The sequence below is a fragment of the Lissotriton vulgaris genome, chromosome 8 (genome assembly GCF_964263255.1).
Source record: "Lissotriton vulgaris chromosome 8, aLisVul1.2, whole genome shotgun sequence".
In the NCBI taxonomy this organism is placed as follows: Eukaryota; Metazoa; Chordata; class Amphibia; order Caudata; family Salamandridae; genus Lissotriton; species Lissotriton vulgaris.
In genome coordinates, this window is record NC_141696.1 from 82,725,867 (window position 1) to 82,746,739 (window position 20,873).

General features: G+C 42.1%; 1 protein-coding gene across 1 annotated transcript in view; it reads right to left on the reverse strand.

The window, feature by feature from the left end:
* LOC147693456 (vomeronasal type-2 receptor 26-like) overlaps window positions 1-20,451 on the reverse strand; it is a 56,929-nt gene extending 36,478 nt beyond the window's left edge. Inside the window, exons 1-2 of the mRNA XM_086935996.1 lie at window positions 20,243-20,451; window positions 15,619-15,910 (exon numbers count right to left, since the gene is read on the reverse strand). Of these exons, the coding sequence (XP_086792122.1) occupies window positions 15,619-15,910; window positions 20,243-20,451 (501 nt within the window). The remainder of the gene's footprint in view (window positions 1-15,618; window positions 15,911-20,242) is intronic.
* Between the last annotated feature and the right edge of the window lie 422 nt (window positions 20,452-20,873).

Below are 20,873 nucleotides of genomic sequence, written 5' to 3' on the forward strand. Positions count from 1 at the left end.
AAAGCACATCCTACTTTTTAAAACATTGCACCCTGACCTGTCCAGGGCTGCAAAGGCCTACCCTAGGGGTTACCCATATGTAATAAAAATCAACATTTGGGCCTGGCAAAGGTTTATTTTGCCAGGTCGACATGGCAGTTTTAAACTGCACACACACAAGCTGCAATGGCTCACCTGAGACAAGTTTACATTGCTACTTAAGTGGGTGGTACAATCAGTGCTGCAGTCCACTATAGAATATTCAGGCCATAGGCACGGAGAGTGCCACCATACTAGAGACGTACAAGTAAATTAAATATGGAAATTTAGTATAAGCCAATTTTACCATGTTTTAAGGAGAGAGCACAATCCCTTTATCACTGGTTACCTGTGGTAAAGAGTTCATAGTCTTAAAGCCAGCAAAACGAAATCAGGAAACAGGAGTGTTAAAGGCAAAAACGTTAGGGTGAAAACAATTCCAAGAATGCCAGGACTAACACCCTGTAAACAACATTCTTAAAGCCAAGAATTCCTTCATGGTTTAGCAGGCTACCATCAGATAGTACACTTCAGCACCTTGTAGGGTGTATGAAGTGCTATACAAATATGATTACAGATACAACTGCAATTATAAATACATGTAAAGGTAGACTTAGGCAGAATGGCATTCATACGCCAAATCTTTGTTACATAATGCACAATTTCCACATAATAAGGATGGTTACAGCAAGGATGGGTACAGCAAGCAACCAGGTAATGGTAGGCTTAGACAGAATGCCATCCATACGTCAAATCTTCGCTCCATAATGCACAGTTTCCACATAATTCAAATGGAGGGGGGAAAATAGTATTTAGGATGGGTACAGCCAGCAACCAGGTAATCTTATAAACTCTAGGTGTTATTGAAATGTAGAGACATAGAGGAATCTAGTAAGGAATTACATTTACTCCAATCATATTTTCTTACTCCTCAGGTGTATCCACCTCCTATACACGAACACCTGTATGAAAATCAAGATTGATGATGGCTCTTGTGTCACCAGGAAGATTTGACAATGACTCAGCTTGAAGCAGGGGCACGTTCTGCCCCCCCAACCTTTCAATCTTTTTCTGGCAAACTTTACCTCTAACCTGCAGACTGTCAATTCTCACTCCCTCAACTTGATAGACACTCGTTATCTAACTTGTGATGCACACATGATGAAATCTTGGCAAGTCAAACTAAAGTGGGGTTGCAACAACTTATTGATGCCCTAGCATTGTATAGAGCAAAAAAAGGGCATGGAAATAAACCTAACAAAAGACCTAGGCAGTGCTGACAGACAACAAAATAAAGAATTTTTTTTAAAAAAAAGAGGAAATCAATTTGGGATATTGCATGAGTATACATACTTTGGACTGATTATCAGTTCTAGAGGCTCCTCTACCCCAAAAGCGACAGCTTGGAGCTTAAGAGTGTACTCTAATGGTAGTATTTCAAACATTACTAAAAACAGAAGTTGCAAAACTGCTACTGACTAACTTAGTGAAGAGTTGAGCAATTGGGATTCAACAGTGTTGAATCCCAGTGTTCATCATTGTCTCCAGAACATAAGGTAGCTTTTCTCCTTGCTGAAAAATGATTCCCCAGCACAGATACTTCCAGAGTTTGGTTTAATCAAGCAAACAATAGCAATACAGGGGGCCATTATGACATTTTGCCAAAAACAAAGAGCAAGAACACAAAAATCACCAAAACAGCTTGCAAGAAGATAACCGGAAACCTCTTTGCAGATTCTCCAGATAAATTCTCACTGGGGTCAGCCATCTACCTATACCACTTTTAAAAAACACTGAATAATGTGATGAGAAAATTCTAATTGATGGAGGATAATGCTTTGCTGAAAAAATGACAATATTCTAAAAATTCAGTTTTACCTTGAGAGAGGTTCATCGCCCTTTATAAATCAGAAAGTAATGAAATGTTTGATCTTTTGTGTCATTTGACAAATAATGATTTTTTTTTAAAGAGTTGTATATAGCGCAAAGTAGACCCGAGACATCGGGCATCAGAGCGCTTTACATGAGTACCAGTTTTGTTACAGATGAACACATTAATTCTTTTCTTAGGCACTCTTAATATAATTGCAAAGATTCCAAATTATGTGATTTACATATTCAGCATTTGTTAGCATGATTTTTTAACATGGTTTGTATATTCTGATGCTGAAAAGACTTTATCTGTGAGGTAAAAGCATGTGTTGCAACTTTAACTATTGTAATGGCTCCTAATTGCCAATCCCTGTTTGGTAATAGGAGATGTAGTTCTTTTAGTTAGTCTAAGCACCCTCATAATGTGATACTTTTAACTTCTTGTTGTTTTGAAGGTGCACAAGGGTCTCTAAAGTGAATCATCAAGTCTCATGGGTATGCTCCACTGTTCCTCTCTTTGAGATGTAGCACTTCTTCTAGAGGACAGATCAACTCTCTTTACATGCTCTGTTGAACAGTCACTCTGGGCTGTTGATTCAGTAGTATAATCAGGGTCGCTAAACCTGAAAAATAGTTGCATTTTGGACTACACTTTCTTTGTAATTTAAAAAACTTTTCAGAGAGCAAGTTTTTTTGGAAAGGTGACTTGTGTAGCTGAGCAAATAATTCCTTACATTGGTTTCCAGAAATCTGATGCAAAGTTTGCCTTCTACTAGATTAATAGTGAAGTAAATTGATATGTTCATGGTAAATGGTATACTTGCTGATAACATGTATCCATCAGGGATTGCAGTAGATCAATGTAGCCATTCCAAATTAGAAAAATGTAAGTTATTGGTTATCTTGAAAAGGGTTTGAAGGAGAAAATATATAGTTTTGCTCGAAATCATTCAGAAACAAATGAGTGAGATGGGGTGCAAAACTAGCACCCTTTGCTGTGCCCTTTCTCTGATACCGTTAGTCACCCAGGAAAATAAAGTAATACTTAGTGAGGTCAATCTATACTAGTTTAACACTAAGGGTAGTTGGTACTTGCACCAGAGGTGGTCTTGTTTCATAGGGTTCCTTCTAAGATATTCAAGGCATCCATTTTGGGGAACTGGTGCCTGTGGGAATGTCTAGAATTACTAATATTTGTAAGTTTCAATCAAAAAGAAGATCCTCACAGACATAAGCAGTATTGAATCCCATCTGCATACTATTAGCCACCCTACACGTTGTTTAACAGTCTATTGCACTTTAGGCAAGACATAAGTCACTGGGCACATGGGTGAGGGTTGTTCAAGAAGGCATGGTCATTTTTGTTCTGTATACCTTCTGCCAATCTCCCACCTGCCACTATGGCAATCTGCCTATGAATCTCTTCAAGTGGATCCCTGGCAGGTTTGGTGTAATGTTCAGCATTTAAATGGCACCTCAAACCTTTGAATCATAATCATATCACCAGATTCTCCTTTCCGGTAATGCCTGATCCTTGCTCTCACCAAGCTAGCTCGAATCTGGGAAGAACCATCTTCTGATGTGTCCCCAAGAACAATATTATCCAGCATTAGTGAGCCTACTTACCTGAACACAGCATCTGGTACACTATAGGGCAATAGGGCTGCCAGGACTCAGTGAACCTGTCTCCTTATCGGACAAACCCAGATGAGATTGTGAGTGTTGCATCTGTTCATGGCTACTCTAAGCCAAGGAAAAGGGCTCAGAGAGGGGTTGGCTTGTGCCCATTACATTTGTTTGGGCATTGGCAATGGAGTAACTTTTGGGAGAGGAGGACACCCCCCATTAAATAAGACTTGAATAGGAATGGAGTGGAGAGGTAGCGTGGCTTCTTTTGACACAGTTTGTTAAATCTCTTGACCTATACAGTTTTCACCACCCACCCTGTTAGTGCCCATTAAATACCTTTATCACATGACATAAAACTGTTCCATTTGCTCATATCCCATTCTTTACAGTGGCCCTAGGTTTTGTCACATTCATTTCTCTCTTTGCTAATCAACGCTTTTTAGTTGTCCTGAGTAAATATGTTAAGAAATAGGTCTGACCTGCCATGGTTTGATGTTGTTGATGTCTGCACAAGTATTGTCTTTGAAGGGCCCCCATCCCGGTGTGCAGGATAGGAGGGTGCGCAAAGCATGAGCTAAAGCATGGACTGCTAGGTAACCATGGTAGGTGAAGCTCAGGTCATGGAGTTCAAACACAGAAAATGCTCTTTCACCCAATGTCTCATTGCCTGAACAAGGCACCACCTGTGCTCCCAGCTGCTCCATCTCAGTGGTTTCAGTACTTTTGTCCTCCAACCATCTGCAGTTAAATGCTTTTTCCTAAAAATATTTAAGGAAGACATCTTCCGGAAATTTGTTGGGATGTAGTTGGTAGAGAAAGTCTTCAAAGCCTAACATGACGTCCGTGTAAGGCTTCAGACCTATAGTTCCATTCAGTATTCTCCATGCCTGATGTGCAAATAACCCTGCAGATATACTGAAGTATGCAGAGAGTATCCAGGTCCTTCCGGTGACATTCTGAGTATAAAGAGTCTCCAATAACACCTTCACGTGTGCCTCTGCACTATGAATTATGATCACTCCCACTGAGTGTCTACGTATTACGTCAAACACCTTACGGACCTGTGCCATGGAGTACGGCTGATGAATTTTTTCCATGAATGCTACACAGCCGCCATTTTGTTCAATCAACATCTTTACGTGCTGGCCACCCTGCAAGCCCACGTCGTCATCGGAAATGATCATTCCCACCCATGTCCAACCAAAGTGCCACGTCAACTGTGCAAGGGCAATATTCTGAACAATGTTTCCAGGCACAGTGCGAAGGTAGGAAGGGAACTGGAGCTTGTCACTGAGGATGGAGAAGGCAGCAGAGTGGCCGATCTATTGGAAAATAAAAAAACAATACACTAGAATATTACTTTAAGTCCAAGATATCAACGCATATGAACACTTTAAATGAAGAACATACTGGTTATATTGTCTCCTAGGAATGTACCCAAATGGCTTTAATATTGTTAAATACCATTGCAAGTCACCTATTGTCAGCGAACATGTTCTCTATTGAATCTGCCGACTTTCTAATAAAGATGAAGTCACCTATAAAATCAATATACTTTCCATTTTGAGATGTACACTGATGTATTCAATAGCTTCCTAGTCTATTTTGCTTCAAAGTTCAAATTTCATCTTTGTAATTCCTACAATGCTCAGTGTTTGCACTGCTATCACTTTTATAATAGCATTTTCCTCATATACTAACCAATACAGCTAAAGGCTTTTCCCGCAAAACGAATAGGAACAATACGTACAACATGTTATGTAATATAATTCTTCCATATTTCACGTTTTCCAAAATAATCACAAAACTTCTTTGTATCTGAAATCTGGGTCTTATTTAGATTTTGGTGGTAATGGCCATCTTTGCTGGTCCGACTCCACTACGAGGCCAACCGACTCAGTTGTCACCGGGATCTAATGTAAGCAACTTTTACAATTGTCTTACTATGAATCGTGTGTTGACAATTGCTGTAGCCTTGTGTAGTTTTGCATTGCTCTTACATACTATTTTTTGTTATGTATTATGCATTAGTATTCATCTTCCAACTTATCAAGGTAAAATGAACACACCTGTATTGAAACAAAAAAAAAATATTGTTGTTGTGGGCCTTGGGGGTGTTGTGCCTGTGGTGCCTGTGGATATGCATTCAATAGTATGTGTGTGTTGTTTGTGTGGCATGTGATATGTAACAAAATGGGGCATAACACATTACCTACATAGGTTTCTGAGGCAAACACAACACATAGGTGTATGGCACAAAAATAAGTACTACTTACAAGTATCCAGTCCACGAGGGACTCACTCCCACATCAAACCACATCCAAGACAGAGACGGAGCCAGCAGAGCCAGCACACATCTAGATACAGCAGCCGGGACTCTGTCAACTTGACAGAGTGCTTGGAACCACTTCCACTGATGGACAGTGGCAGTACCGCCATGATCTAAATTAGATCCTCTGTATATTACGATGTGAACTTGTGACAAAAAAAGATCATAAATAAAGTACTGTAGATTTCCTTGTTCATGTGGGGTAATTTTCGGAATATTTGGGCTTCACAAAGGTTTCTCATGGGAAGCTGCAATATTGCCAGGTTGCTAGGGGTTTTCCCGGAAAACCTTCTGAATTTCCATTTATGATAATGATTGACAGATGGCTTGTCCCTGTCTTTTATGGCATATCTGAGTTAAAAACAATGGCCTGAAATGCTGAAAATATTACCCCTGTCAGCGCTGCCAGTGATAATACTATGACAACTACTAACCATCTCACTTCTACCAGTGAGGCAATTCTGACTACTCCAGGCCCCTAAAGCTAGGGGCCTTACGGAGACCTGGCTGAACCCCTCCTCTGCACCTGACATCGCCATAGCCATCCTGGAAGGTTATAAAATCACCCACAGGGACCGCACCAATGGAGCAGGAGGAGGAATCACCATCGTCCACAGGAACACTCTCAAAGTCTCAACCAACACCGACGACACCCTCAGCACTGCTGAACAAATGCACTTCCAGATTCACACCACCCTCAGAGGAACTCTCGTCTACAGACCCCTCGGCCCCGGAGCACAGTTCAGCATCTCCATCACCGACCTCGTCAGCACTCACGCCCTCACCTCCATGGACTACATCCTCCTCGAGGACCTGAACTTCCACCTCAAGAACAGCAACAACACCAACACCACCAACCTGATCGACAACTTCGCCAACCTCGGACTCAGACAACTCGTCAATATACTCACCGACTCTGCCGGCCACGCACCCCATTTTCTCTGCAAGCTCCCACGTCTCCTTCAACCACACCACTGAGCTCCACTGGACCGATCACCGCTGCATCCACTTCACCTTCCGGAAACCCACCATGCACCACTGCACCCAACAGATGCAGCACCGCTTCTGGAGTAATATCACTAAAGACCAGCTTTCCACCACCATCGCCCGGAGCCCACTCGCAGACCCAATCGACCCGACACCGACGCTCGCAACCTCAGACAGTGGATAAACAACTGCGCCGACACCCTCACCCCGCTCAAGAAACCCTCCATTACCCACACCAGCAAGAAAGCCAGCTTGTTCACCGAAGACCTCCAAGCCTCCAAGCAAACCTGCCGAAAACTCGAAAAAAACTGGATCCATGAATAAACTCCGGAAAGCCACACAGCCCACACGATCGCCACCCGCAGACACCACCACCTTATCAGATCCGCCAAAAGGATCTACTTCAAAGACCGCCTAGACAACAACGCACACAACAGCAAAGAGCTCTTCAACATTGTGAAGAAGGAACTCTCCAACCCCAGCTCCAACACCAACAACATCCCACCTTCACAAGACCTGTGCAACTCGCTGGCCACCTTCTTCCATCGCAAGATCGCTGACATCCACAAAAGCTTCAACGCCGTCACCACCCCGGCATCCACTGAGACCGCAGCCCCCACAACCACCACCCGCACCAACCACCATCTCGCCTGGACCAACATCAACGAAGATGACACCATCAAGATCATGAACACCGTCTACTCCGGATCCCCAGAAGACCCCTGCCCACACCACATCTTCAACAAAGCCAGCAGCACCATTGCACCCCATCTCCGGAAAACCATCAACATGTCCTTCGAGACAGCGATCATACCGGAGAGCTGGAAGCACGCAGAGATCAACCCCTGACTCAAGAAACCCAAAGCGGACCCCAAGGACCTCAAGAACTTCCGACCAATCTCCCTGCTCCCGTTCACGGTGAAGGTCATTGAAAAAGCCGTCAACAAACAACTGACCAGCTTCCTCGAGGAGAACAGCATCCTGGACCCCTCCCAGTCCGGGTTTTGCAGCAACCACATCACCGAAACTGCCCTCATTGCCGCCACTGATGACATCAGGACCCTGCTTGACAACGGACAAACCGCAGCCCTCATCCCCTGGACCTGTCAGCCACCTTCAACACGGTCTGCTACCGCACACTACGAAAACGCCTCTCCAACGCCGGAATCCAAGAGAAGGACCTGGACTGGACCTCCTCCTTCCTCTCCGGCAGAACACAGAGCGTCCGCCTCCCCCCCTTCCGCTCCGAAGCCACTGGGCTCATCTGCGGCGTACCTCAAGGCTCATCCCTTCCTATAATTCCCTACACATAGAGGGGGATTCTACATTTGCCCTGAAAAAAGTCCTGGACCTTTATGGCCCTAGTGGACTGAAACATGTCGGCACTTACAATATGGTCTTAGGACCATTGAATTCCAAAGAGACCCTTTTTTTATTAATTTTTAATAACCCGATCTGACCCAATAATAAAGGGAAACCAGGGGTCAGATTTAGGTTTCTTATATTTAAGTCCCCCTACCTTCATCTAATTAAGAGCTACCCAACACTGTGGTTGTGCCCACCTCGACTTTTAGGGGTCGGGGTGACCCGATGATGAAGCATGACACCACTAGGGTGTGTGAGGGTAACTATAAAACAACTAGTTTTTTCCCTTATGCAATAGGGACATGATTAGCATGATCCCCTTTCCCTGAGTGGTTAGGTTAATATTCCATACCACAATAGATGTCAGTCCTTACGAAATACACTAATTGAGAAACGATCTAAAAAAAGTGTAATTGGAGTATTTTTTAGGAATTTGATTTCTTGGGAGGACATACTCAAGTCTCCTTCCTCTCAAACCCCCCTGACCACTGGTGAATTTACAAGCGGTCTTTTGTGTATCTAACCAAATCTGTAAATACACCACAATCCATATATGGATGAGTGGAAAAGTCCACACTCCACCCATGGAAAAACTCTCTGCCTCAAGGTAACGAAAGGCAGCAAAACGTGCTGCCTCATGTTACCTTGGATTTAATAAACCACACAGAACTTCACAAGGTAGCTTTGCGTAGCTTACTAAATACCAGTTAAGAGACACAAGGGCAGCACAAGCCCTTAGTAAATCTGGCCAAAAGAGTGTTGAAATTGTGAAACGCTGAGGAGCACTTTGTGAGGGCTCCTGCCACCCTCCTGGCAGCACACCGAAGCAACTCTAATCTTTCCTGGAGGTCTTGGTGGGTCCCCTGCCCCTCTGGGGCACCAACCAGCACAACATATACATTTTATAAGCCCGCCCAATTGATTTAAGGAGCTATTCGCTTCTCAGAGGCTATCCATTTGATGTGGTTGCATTTTTGTTTCCTTTTCACTTTTTCTGTGCTTAATGAGCTCCATTAGAGGTGCTGGAAAATGCTAGGAGAAATACCAATCTCAAAACTTTGGTGGTTACTTTAGGGATAGCGAATGAGGCTCTCCTAGACAATGGCAGCTTTGACTGACTTGATGGATTTGAAGGAGGGTGGCACAATGGTCATGGTCAGAAAACCATACAGACTTCTGGCAAGACGTGGGAGCAATGCTCCGGTGGTGGAGGAACAGTCATGGTCCACGTGCCAGCTCTCTCTGCAAAAGCTCTCCTATCCAGCTTGCCCACAATCCGCTACCCCCTGCTGTCTGTCTACCTGCTGCCCTCTGTTTGTGCCTCCTCTACTCATTTCTTGCTCTGTTTTGCCTTTTCTGCTCATTTTGCGGCCCTCTGTTTGCCCTATGTTGCTCCGTTATGCTTTTTCTGCTCAGTTCCACAATAAGTAATTTGGAAGTTGCTCTAGAGATGGCAGCAAATTATCCATAGTTTGAAGTATGATATTGAGACGCTTCTATTATCATCTGGAAGTAATCAATTGGTTCCTGGGAATGATGTTTTATCTGCTTATAGACTTGGTACTAGAATGACAATATTCAACGTCATTTGTTTCTAAATAATCACATGAGGCGCTTTAATAATGTTAACACTCAAATTAAAGACTCAATGAGAATGATTCATCACATCTCAGAGGGCTTAATAGCCTAATCACACCTGCTTACATCATTTTCTTGACTAGAACATTTGTGTGTGTACTGATAATGCTTTATAATTGATAGCTTTGTCAGATAATGGCAGATAATGTCAATTTGGGACACAGAGGTCAATAAACATCATTGTTGTCTCTGCAGATTCAAAACAGCATTGTGAAATGGTAAATATATTATTGACTGTGTGAAGAAACTCACAGAGATCCACTTTACATTGAATTGTGAGACAAAGATGGGTAGGAAAGTGCATCTTTTTGCGTGGATCCCCTATTTTTAGGCAGATTTTGTGCTTATTTGGACTTTGGACACTGAGAGGATGGTAAACACCGCCCAGTGCATGTGCTCAGAATTCTACAAATTGCATGAGCTAAACCCAATTATCATATTAGCAACTTTCAGGTAAGGCCACTGTACAGTGGCACAGAAATTGCAACAGTGGTATCTGAATCAGATGCCACATTCGGGTATCAGTATGAAGTTACACCACCCACCAGAATAATTGAAACAACATGGGTTCATGGTGCACAACCAACTGGGTCCCAGGATGTTCTTGGTATTTGAGGGCTTCTGCTCAAGTCCCCTTCTTTACCCTTGTTTGGCTGCCCCAAGTGCTGGTAGGCGTCTTTGATCTCAGGTAAGGGTAAGAAGAGAGAGCCAGCATGGACTTGCCTACTGTTCTTGACAGAGGAGAAATGGAGAAGAAAAAGAAGTGGAGTGGGTGATGTCAATCCCATGTAGGTATGTCCCATTCCTCTGGAAGATGGTGTCTGAGACCCCAGAAACCATGGGTTTGCCACAGAAGCCCATGGTCCCATTTTGTTGGCAGTCCCTGAGGAGGCTGCCAACATTGTTAAACTGTTCTTGGCAGTTAGAGAACATTAGAAGCCTTAAAGTTACTTGTGAACATTGTGTGAGACAGTCATGCAAAGGATGCAAGAAGAAGCTGAAGGACCTTAGTGGTTGTGTGTTTGGTGTAGACCACAGAACTGACAAGATAAAGAGCAGGGTGCAGAGCCTGAGCATTCTGGCAGCAGCAACAGAGGGCATTGAGGCCATGATCAAATAGATACAAAGATAGAAGTGTTGGAGAATGCTAGAAGGTATAAGATAATGAGAGTGTTGAGCATTTCTGCCACAGTTAGCCACTGCAGTAGTGGCTTGTGGGGTTTTCTGAGCCCTATTGGTGCTTCATGATAGTTGAAGCTCTAAATATTACCTGTGAGAAGCCGGGAGTTACTTTGAAAATATTTCCAACTGTGATTCATTCCCAGAACTGGTAGACCTGATCCTAAGCAAGGCTATACAAAGGAAGGCAGTGATTATGGGTACCTCCAGTCTCCTTTCTTTTTTAATCTTGGGTGATGGCATCCTGGCTCATAAGAGGGCCTTACTAGAGATCCAAAGGGTCACATTTGGACTCGATGCATCAGTGGACTTTGCATTTCACCTATGGGTGGAAGATGAGAAATAAGTGAGGGACATTCTTGAGGGTTTACATCTGGATGCTGAGTGCTTTGTAGAGTTTTTGCTATATTACTCATGGGGGATATCCCGGGAGACTGGGTGGTTTCTGGTATAGAAGTAAAGGCGAGGGGAGGTACTCTCCAGAAAAACATTGGAATGCTTCAGTGCCTCAGTTATATTGCTGGCTTTCTTTCTTTTTTTTCTCTCTACTATTCCTATTTTATTCTTGTGGTTCAGAAATGGGAGTATGTTCTTGCTGTGAGATGCTCACTAACATTTGGTCTTTGGAGTATTTTCGCTACAAGACAGAAATCCTTGTTATTTGCGAAGTACAACAACCAAGATACAGTATAAACCTGGCCCAGTCACATGAACCATGATGAGTTCCAAAACCATTTTTCACCAAATGCAAGGTCACTTGGATTCACCCTATACACCAACCCCACCCTACAACAGGTACGGTTGTTTTGGAATGGAGATAATGCCCTTCTCCATTGCCTCTCAGACTCCATGCTGGTAGCCATTAAGGGGGTCCTAGAGGCTGCAGCATGACTCCTTCAGGACTGAAGACATATGATCATAGCACCAACATCTTGAATGAACTGCATTGGCTCCACTGGCACCATCTTCAAAATCAGTCATATTATTTACAAAGCTATCAAGACCAACAACCCCTGCTTATCCTGCAGACACGCTCACCATGTCTAGTGAATCCCAGAGCAAGAACACCATCAGACTGCAGACTAAGAAATGTAAAAAGAAAAGAAAAGACAGCAGGTCTTTTCCATCTATACACCCAGGATCTGGAACAATATCCCTGTATCCATCAGAGCTGCCCCAACACAGCTCCAATCAGGAAAGAGTTGAAGATTTACTTGTTTAAAGAATACACAGCACAATGCATTAACCATCCACAACTCAGCTTCTACCCCTCTTAAATATTGACTTTATGCTTGTCTTTTACTATGTACAGTGCTCTCCAATCGTTTGGTTAAGTTTGAATTACAGAACTACTATACTCACAAACATATATACATACATACATATATACATCCATACATCCATACATCTGCAGAGTCTTGCGTGGTTGACCTACACAGGGTTAATGTGAATGGCCTTTTACATACGTTGATGTTAACAAACACATTTTAAACCTAAAAGCTTGCTTCAGGACTGCTATTGCAGTAGTCCATTGCTGTAGCCTAAAGTCACGGCGAGCTCACAGCATTTATACCTTTTTCACATGTTAAAAATCTACTTTAAGTAATAGACAAGCACTTCTAAGTAGTGCTTTGGATCACACAAAGTCTGGGAGTGTAAGGTATGAAATTGAGATATGCCAAATATGGTCTAGGGATCTAACTACAATAATAGGTATGAGGCTCATTGGGGCTAATGCATCCAAAGCAAGGATCTGTGTTTGACATTGTGATCATAGGGGCAAATCCTGGTGGTTCCACTAAGCCTTTTATCCTTCTGAGGTCAATAAAATGAATACCATAGCACTTCAGTGCTAAAATAACCTTCTGTGTGAATGTGCACTTTACAAATCTCATGTCAAGTAGGATTTTACTGTATAGGCAGGAATGGCCTTTCCTTGTGATAAAGGGCTGCTTTGAATGTAAAAGTCATACTTTCATGACTTAACTAAGAAGTGACATAAAAATAATCTTCTTGTGATATATGCTCCAAAGATGATTTTCATGAACAGTGTTATTCCCTAAAAAAAGCCTGGGCAGTCTGAAAAAGGGTTCTGATTGGATCCTATCTGACAGTGACCATAATTAGATTTTCTTTGCACAGCTGAAAGGTATGAAATAGCTCCCATGAAAGAACAAAGGACCTATCAGAGCTGTTTGTTTACTGACAAATATCTGGCTGAAAGACACGGGGAAGCTAATCACATGAACATTCATCCATAGTCATCGAAGAATGTATGGGGGAAAACACTAGTTACTCTGAAAGAGCAATAAGGGACCCTAATAGTAGCATCTATATAGTAACCTCTGATGTGCTCTTGCCTCGAAGGTGGTTTCCCTATTGCCAGGCTGACTCTTTCACCTCAACAGGTGGCCTGGGTTCAGAACTTGCGAGGGGATTTCTTGTTGGTAGAAAATGGAGGATCCCATTCTAATGGACCAGCCCCTTGGAAGGCTGAAAGAACTCCACACGGTGTCTCTGGGATTTTGCCACCTTTGAAGACCCACAATACAGGCTTTTCTGGGATTGTTATTTAGTAAAGTAGAGCAAGTGTTGCAAAAACAGTTCTATAAATAATTGTGCAAGCTTGCTTACCATTTTCGCAGGACCCTTCACCGAGTACTAACAAGTCAATATTAAAACATATGGCTCCCATGTAAAAATAACTTTCAGAATTCAGCACTGAAGGTGAACAGAAGAGGGAAGGACCTGCTGCCAGGGTTTGTCTGAAGAAAGGTCTGAGATAAGGAATCTGATTCCCTCTTGTACCAAGCTTTGTAAGTGCTTCTCAAATTCCATACCTCCTATAGCTCCATTAAGGTAAAGGTGAAAAAGAAGATTGTTTTGGTGAAATGTGGTGTGGGCTGTGGCTGTTCCCTGGCAGGAGTGAGTTGTTTGTGATGTATCTTACACCCGTCTGTGGAAGCTGTCACATTCAGTTTTGGAGCTTTAGTGGTAAAAGAAGTAGGAAATTCAGTATCTGAATAAACTTGGACTTAAAAAATATTAGCTCTCCACAGGACCAGAACAAGTTGTTAAGATTGCCCAAGAAAGGAATGTCCTAGGTGGGGAAGAATGTCTGGTTCATCCCACTTGCAGTTTTCCATGACATTTGAGGCTTCTACCTGATCATGAAGCCAGGAACCCGACTTGGTTGAGGGCTTCCCAGCTTCAGTTCTCAGCCTTGTCCTGTAAGAGGATTCTGAGAACTGAAAAAATTACACAGTTTGAAGATACAGCGTGGTCATGGCAAAACAAAACAAAGTAAGCTTCATGGGAAAGCAACATCAGTGGCTACAGATTTCAAACTGATACAGCTAGAAGCTTTTTACACAAAAACTAAAGGAGTTAGAAAGACAGAGCTGAAGAGTTTTGACTTCCATCTGATTGACTAGTGGCCTGATTTAGACTTCCCTCAAAAATGTAATCGATATCCTGTCCGCCATATGACAATTGCATTATATCCAATGGCACTTGATCCTAAGTCAGAAGTTAAAACTGTTGACTGGAATGAACTGCTGGGCTATATTTGTACAGCGCTCCATCAAAAAGGTGTCTATGACTTTGTAGGGAAATGTTTCATGTTACATTATCACCCCCAAAGTTGCGCACTCACAATGCTGTTTTTTCTTCTCTGAGAGTGCACTGAGGCATGCCAACCAGACCTCAGTGCCAGTGCTCTGACCTTCTAAAGTATATGTTTGATTGGTTTATACCCATGTGCCATGGGTTAACTTATTTTTGAGTCCATGTTATATGGTGCCAAGGGTACCCAGGACATGTAAGTTAAACTGTCGCTATTGGGCTTCAGAATTGTGCCACCCTGAGACTAACAATGTAAAACCTGTCTTTCAGCCTGCCAGTGCAGATTGTCGTTTTTACTGAGAGAGAGGCTAGTAGTCCCATTGGTGAGTGCAGTGAGATTTTGGGTTTTTAGGGGATAATGGTGGGGAGATTATTAAAAAGTGGACAATTTAATTTATATGTAATGGTCAATGATATGGAAATTGGTATAGAACATTAGTTTCTTTTCTTTTCATGCAGTACAGTTATAATAATTTTGGACAAATTTGTTAATTCTGGTAAATAAAAAAATATGTTAAATTGTAAATGCTGAAACAAATTCTAACACGTTTATAAAAAATGATTTTAATAATATGAAATCATTTATAGTGTATTGTTAAATTCGCTGAGCTTTCAAAGAGATATTAAAAACTAGAGGATACTGTTGTAAATAGAAGCTGGAGCCTGGTATCATGTAGGTTACTTTATTGAAGTCTTCAGGATGTTAAGTCAAGTTACAGAGAAGACCCACCAGGAGTGACTAGCTTGCCACTCAGCCTGCCTGGTTCTAACTGCCAGTTGTCACCAGGCTAAGCCCCAAACACTCCATGGTGTCACCCAAGGTTCTAGTGGTGACATCATGTGAGTGACCATGAAACCCCAGAGGTAGAAAGAAGACAGGTTAAATATAACAGATACACTAAAGTATAAATACATCATCTCACCGTTAGTTTATACCTTGTATAAGGGAGAATGTTGAACACAATTTATTCCGTTACCTGCGGGTAGTTCAGAACCCCCATAATCCTGGCCATGGGGACAGTTAAGGAAGACATTGTCTCCCCAATGATTCCAGCAAGCTGTGGGTGTGATGGGCAGCTGTATCCAGGAACTGGGCCCTTCTTCCCTGAGAGTAACTCCAAGGTCCCCATGACAGCCTTTATCTCAGATATGCAGGAGTCAAAGATCCGGAAGCCAAGGGTAATATTCGGTAAAAAACCAGGAGTTTGGTTTATTTCTTCTATGGCGAAAACCATGGCCAGCACAACCCGATAATATCGTATGTAGAACCTGTAATGCCAACAACAAAATACATACATTTGATTTTCTTTTTCTTGTGGTAAGTCACATAAGATGGTTTGTCAGATAAGATGGTCAACAATGTGAATGACAACAAAAAGATGGGAATTGATAGTACAAGATTCCATAAGGATAATTTAGTAATTACTCCTGACTGTCAGATAATGACATTAACTGTCTAAAAGTGAAATTCGTTTCAGTGCAGCAACAGCACATCCCATCACTGATTCACAATCAGAACTTTGCAGGGCACAGTAGACTCACAAAGGGATTAGCACTCCTTTTCTCTTAGTTCGGAAAAATACAAAATAGTAGATACATAATAACATCAATATCCATTCTCTTGGATTTCAATTAAAGATGTAGTCTATGTCATATATACACTTGACAAAATAGTCACAGTGCAGCTTACTGTAGATTCATACTAAGGTCAAAAAGAGAACGTTTGGAGGCAGAACCCCATACTTTTAAAGGACATAATATTATAAATTTGGGGATATTGATGACTTCATTGAGGACAATGTAGGATCCGCACAAGGTCCATCAACAACGTGAGAATCATTCAAATTCTATGTGAGAGGAAAATTCATATCCTGTGCACAATGAAAAAATGAATAAGAGGGGAAGGGGCTGTTGGAAGATATATTACAAATATATGAAACATCATATAAACCTGATTCCTCTAATTTGTATTTACTTTGAAATAGAGAATGTACCAAATGTATTTCTTCCATGAACAGAGAGGTTTCACTGATTATTTTACATCAAGCCTTTTTAGATGCAAGGGGTGCAAAGTGAAAAACTGCTCAAGTAGCTAAGGACAAATATTCATCTTGATTTACAGAGAGGCTGCAGAAGAAACATTGTTCCTCCAGGAAAATGCCTACATTTGGAGCAAATTACTGACTTTCTTGGAATTCTCCAAGAATTCGAGCAGTAGTCCTAAATTTCAAGAGTAAACATATTTCTTGTCATTTACTCATATGGAAATGCAGCAGGTCTTCATATCTGCATGTGTGAATGTAGCAATTAGTGCATTTGAACCGTCAAATTATTTTTTCTTTTTTTTCACAAGAACATTACTGTGAGATATTCATCCCTTTTGCCCTGATCACCTCCATTCTTTTGCTTGGTACCAGTGGTAACTGAATCTAATTGTGCCCTGGGCTCTTTTAACAGACCAAGGACCAGTGTTATGCTGTAAAGGTATATGGTCTAATTACAATTGGCAATGACAGACCCCTGTAAGCCCCTAGTAGTGAATAAGACAAGGGGGATACAAACTACCCATAAGTCCTTAGTATATAATGGTGCACAGCGTTTTAGAGGCCCAGTAGATTTCCTGCCCTAGAGTGTGCACTACTGTAGTGCCTGCTGTCATTTTAAAACCCAGCCCTGTCTTGCAGGCTGCTTTTAAATTGAAATTATATGCAAATCCGACTTTGGAATTAAAGATACTGCCAGAGTTTTAATCTACCTTAGTTTTATGTATGTCACCCCCAAGGTCTTACCAGGTGTCCATGGGGTAGGGTGCCTTGTAACTATAAGCAGGGCCAATATAAAAGATGTATTTTAAGCCCTGGTGAGGGAAAAACTGTCAATTCAAGGTTTACCATAGTAGTGAATGGTCCCATAGGCTAACATTGTAATATTTTATTTAAAAGTAAATATTGATAAGAGCCATCTAAAAATATACTTCCAGGTATCAAATGAATAGTTGCGATAACACCAACAACTTTCCGCTGATGGATGTATACTAACTATTACAGAAAATAAGTTATTAAACTTTCTATGCTGTGAGCCAAAATCAAGCTGCCCACCACCATGAGCATGACTCCGCTGCAGATGCTTAATCAGTATTGGAAAGACAATGTGAAGGGGCAGGATACTAAATGCTTGTGGTCCCCCCTGGCAACCTCAAGTACAAATGAACTACTAGCAATTGGAAGAAAACTTTCCAAGCCTCTTGGTTTCCAGCTGCAAGAAACCATTGAATCTTGATTTGTCTAATAATTAAATTTAAGGTTTACCTACGATATGTTTAAAATAGTTCAAAGATGAGGGGTCACTGTTCCTGGGAAAGGAAAGACAACAGGGTATCTAGGATTTTGGCAAAACGTATGAGAAAGTCAACAAGACTTCATCATTGGGCGGTTGCTCCACGCTGGGCCACCGCTGAAATGCCCTACAGGTCCCCCAAAGGGTCACTTTAGCAGAGAACCTTTGATTGTTTTTGCCATCTGATGAGTGCGATAGATGTCTTGGTGGGGTGGTGTAAAGTGTTGGTGATGAAGTGAGCTAAAACTGATTAGAGTATGCCACTTAAACCTTTAATATATAGATTCCCATATCAGGTTAAAAAAACTTTTGTGGGGCTTGGTGCTATTGGAGGGTTTTCAATGTGCCCTCGTAGCTTAGTTTGTTTTCCTTATTAAGACCAAACATGGGTCGATGAAAATAGACACACCCCTTGCATACTCTTAACTGGCAGTAGGTCTTACCATGTCCCCTGTATTTGTTATGTTGTGTCACTGTAGCCCATGTGTCAGTGTATAGTAATATCTTGTACCACAACAGAGACTGGCACTCACCAATACCTGGCTTGTGCCTCCCATGCTCCAGTCCATCATCTTTGAGTTAAGACAGCCTCAAAGATAAAGAACTGTGAAGAGCTAAAGGAAGAGGATGGAATGGGCAAACTGACTACCAGGAAGAGAAACCATGCACATAAGTGAGAGAGAGGGCATGGTAAAAAGATGTAATTGTCATTATAATAGTTAACAGTTAGTAGGTTCATGGAATGACAGTCTTTAGTGCAGATGAAAAATCCCTAATAGATTGGCAGGGTTGCAGAATATACTGAGTGGCCAAGAAATAACAGAATTTGGGAATGAAATTGCTGATTAATGTATGGCATGCTGGTTATATTTACCATGGTCGGTGCCTTTTTCTATCACTGATAATAATTTTATTCCTATGATTCCTGTGAATAAGACCATCTAAAGTAAATGTAAATGTGGGTGTACTTGTAAAGTGCACTGTGACTCCATGGAGTATCCTGGCACTGAAGATCGCTGGGGAACCCGTCCTGGTTTTCCCTGTGAGATGGCCCCTTTCTGGGTATCTCCAAGGTGAAACCAGGTATCCCCGGCGTCTGTGGGGGGCAGTTGTAGAGATGAGGCAAGCTTAATGCCCAGAGTTGCAAAGTGTGTTCCCTGGTTGGAGTAGGCACCGAGGCGAGAATTATCGAGTCAGTTTTTGACCCTGGTCCACGACCCTACCGCGTCGGGAATTGAACCCTGGTCCCAGGCCGTTCTCTGCTTACGGGTCTGCCGCCTCTAACCAATGAGCCACACCACTCCGCTTTTTCAAAAGATGCGGGTGAAGATCCAACAATATGGTAATAATAAAGATGATAATGGAGTAAAGTAAAATATGTATATGATTGCAAACACTCCTTATTCCTTATATATGTCCTTACAACGTAGAAAGAGATCACCTGTAAAGCGAATTTCCTGCTTAAATTTCACAGGGCACCATTTGTGCAATTAATGGACAGTATTAAACTTCACAAGGATTCTGTCACTACTAGAAGAACCAATACATTGAGTTACCATTACAGCAACGGCATAGGTATATACAACAATCAGCTATTACATTTGCCCTACTGCGTTGACAGTAAATCACTTTTTTCCTAAACCTAATCCTTAAACTATTCCTTACTCTAACCCTGACACTCAACCTAACCCTACACCTGCCCCGAAGCTTACCCCTAGACTTAGGCGTAACACTTATCTTGACCCTAAGCTATACCTTAACCATAACTCTAGGTCTTACCATACCTCTAAACCTAACACATAACCTGACCCTACCCTTCCCATAAACCTGAAAAGAAGCCCAACACTAAATCTAATCCTAGGAGTAACACCAAATACTAAATTTACATTTACTCAAAACCTAACTTTAATCCTAAATCTCAACATTCCAGTATCCTCATCCCTCAACCTAACATTAGAGAAAACTCTAAGCCTATGCTAAACTTTACAATAACATTAATCCTAAACTAAGCTAAGTCCTAAACTAAGCCCAAGCCTAAACCTATTCTTCACCCTAAGGCAAGCCCTAAACATAATGTTACCCCAACCATTATAACTGTCCTACCCCTAACACTTATGCAGTCGTGCAGCCCAAGCATCAACGTAGTGCTGTTTACCGTATACAAGTGTGCAGTGGTATGTATCGAAGTAATGGATTCTTTGTATGTTGCACTAAATCATTGTACATTTGTGACATTGTCACACATTTTGTGGCATTGCTGCTTACCCCCTGCAGGATACTGGGGTTGGCTCGTCTTTAAAGGTTGGCTCTGTGGAGGTGAAAGCCGCGTGGACCCCGAAAGAAGCCCCGATGAGAACATCCCCATCCTTGGAGTAACACTCCTGCTTCCAACCCTTCAGTTTGCATGTGGACACCTGGGCGTTGCTGCACACAGAGCTGGTCAGGAGAAGCAGGGCAGCCAAACTGAGCTCCATGGAGGACCTGAGACCTCACAGTCAGATCAGTCAGGATGTTGCTTTTGGTGAAATTATGGAACCCACCAATGGCATTCCGACCTGCACAAGGTTTGTACATTAATTTCAGTTGATGTCAGACTAGATTAACGACCTATTTGCTGAAGATGCTGATACGAGCCCAGGTCCTTCTAAAAGTTTGGTGGTAACTGATTACGTTTTTATAAAGGATTCTGAGAGCATTCAATGGAAAACAAGATGTGAAAAGATAATCCTGAACTCCTCTGAGTGTCACTCCTGGGCGCTGCATAATTAGTATCATTGCAGATTATACCACATTTTTAATAATAACAGTGCTGGTAATTATATGGTGGAAGCAAAGTAGATCTGCTCCTCAGATGTTTCCATTATTCTAATGTGCGTGCTGGGTGGAGATGTAGGGA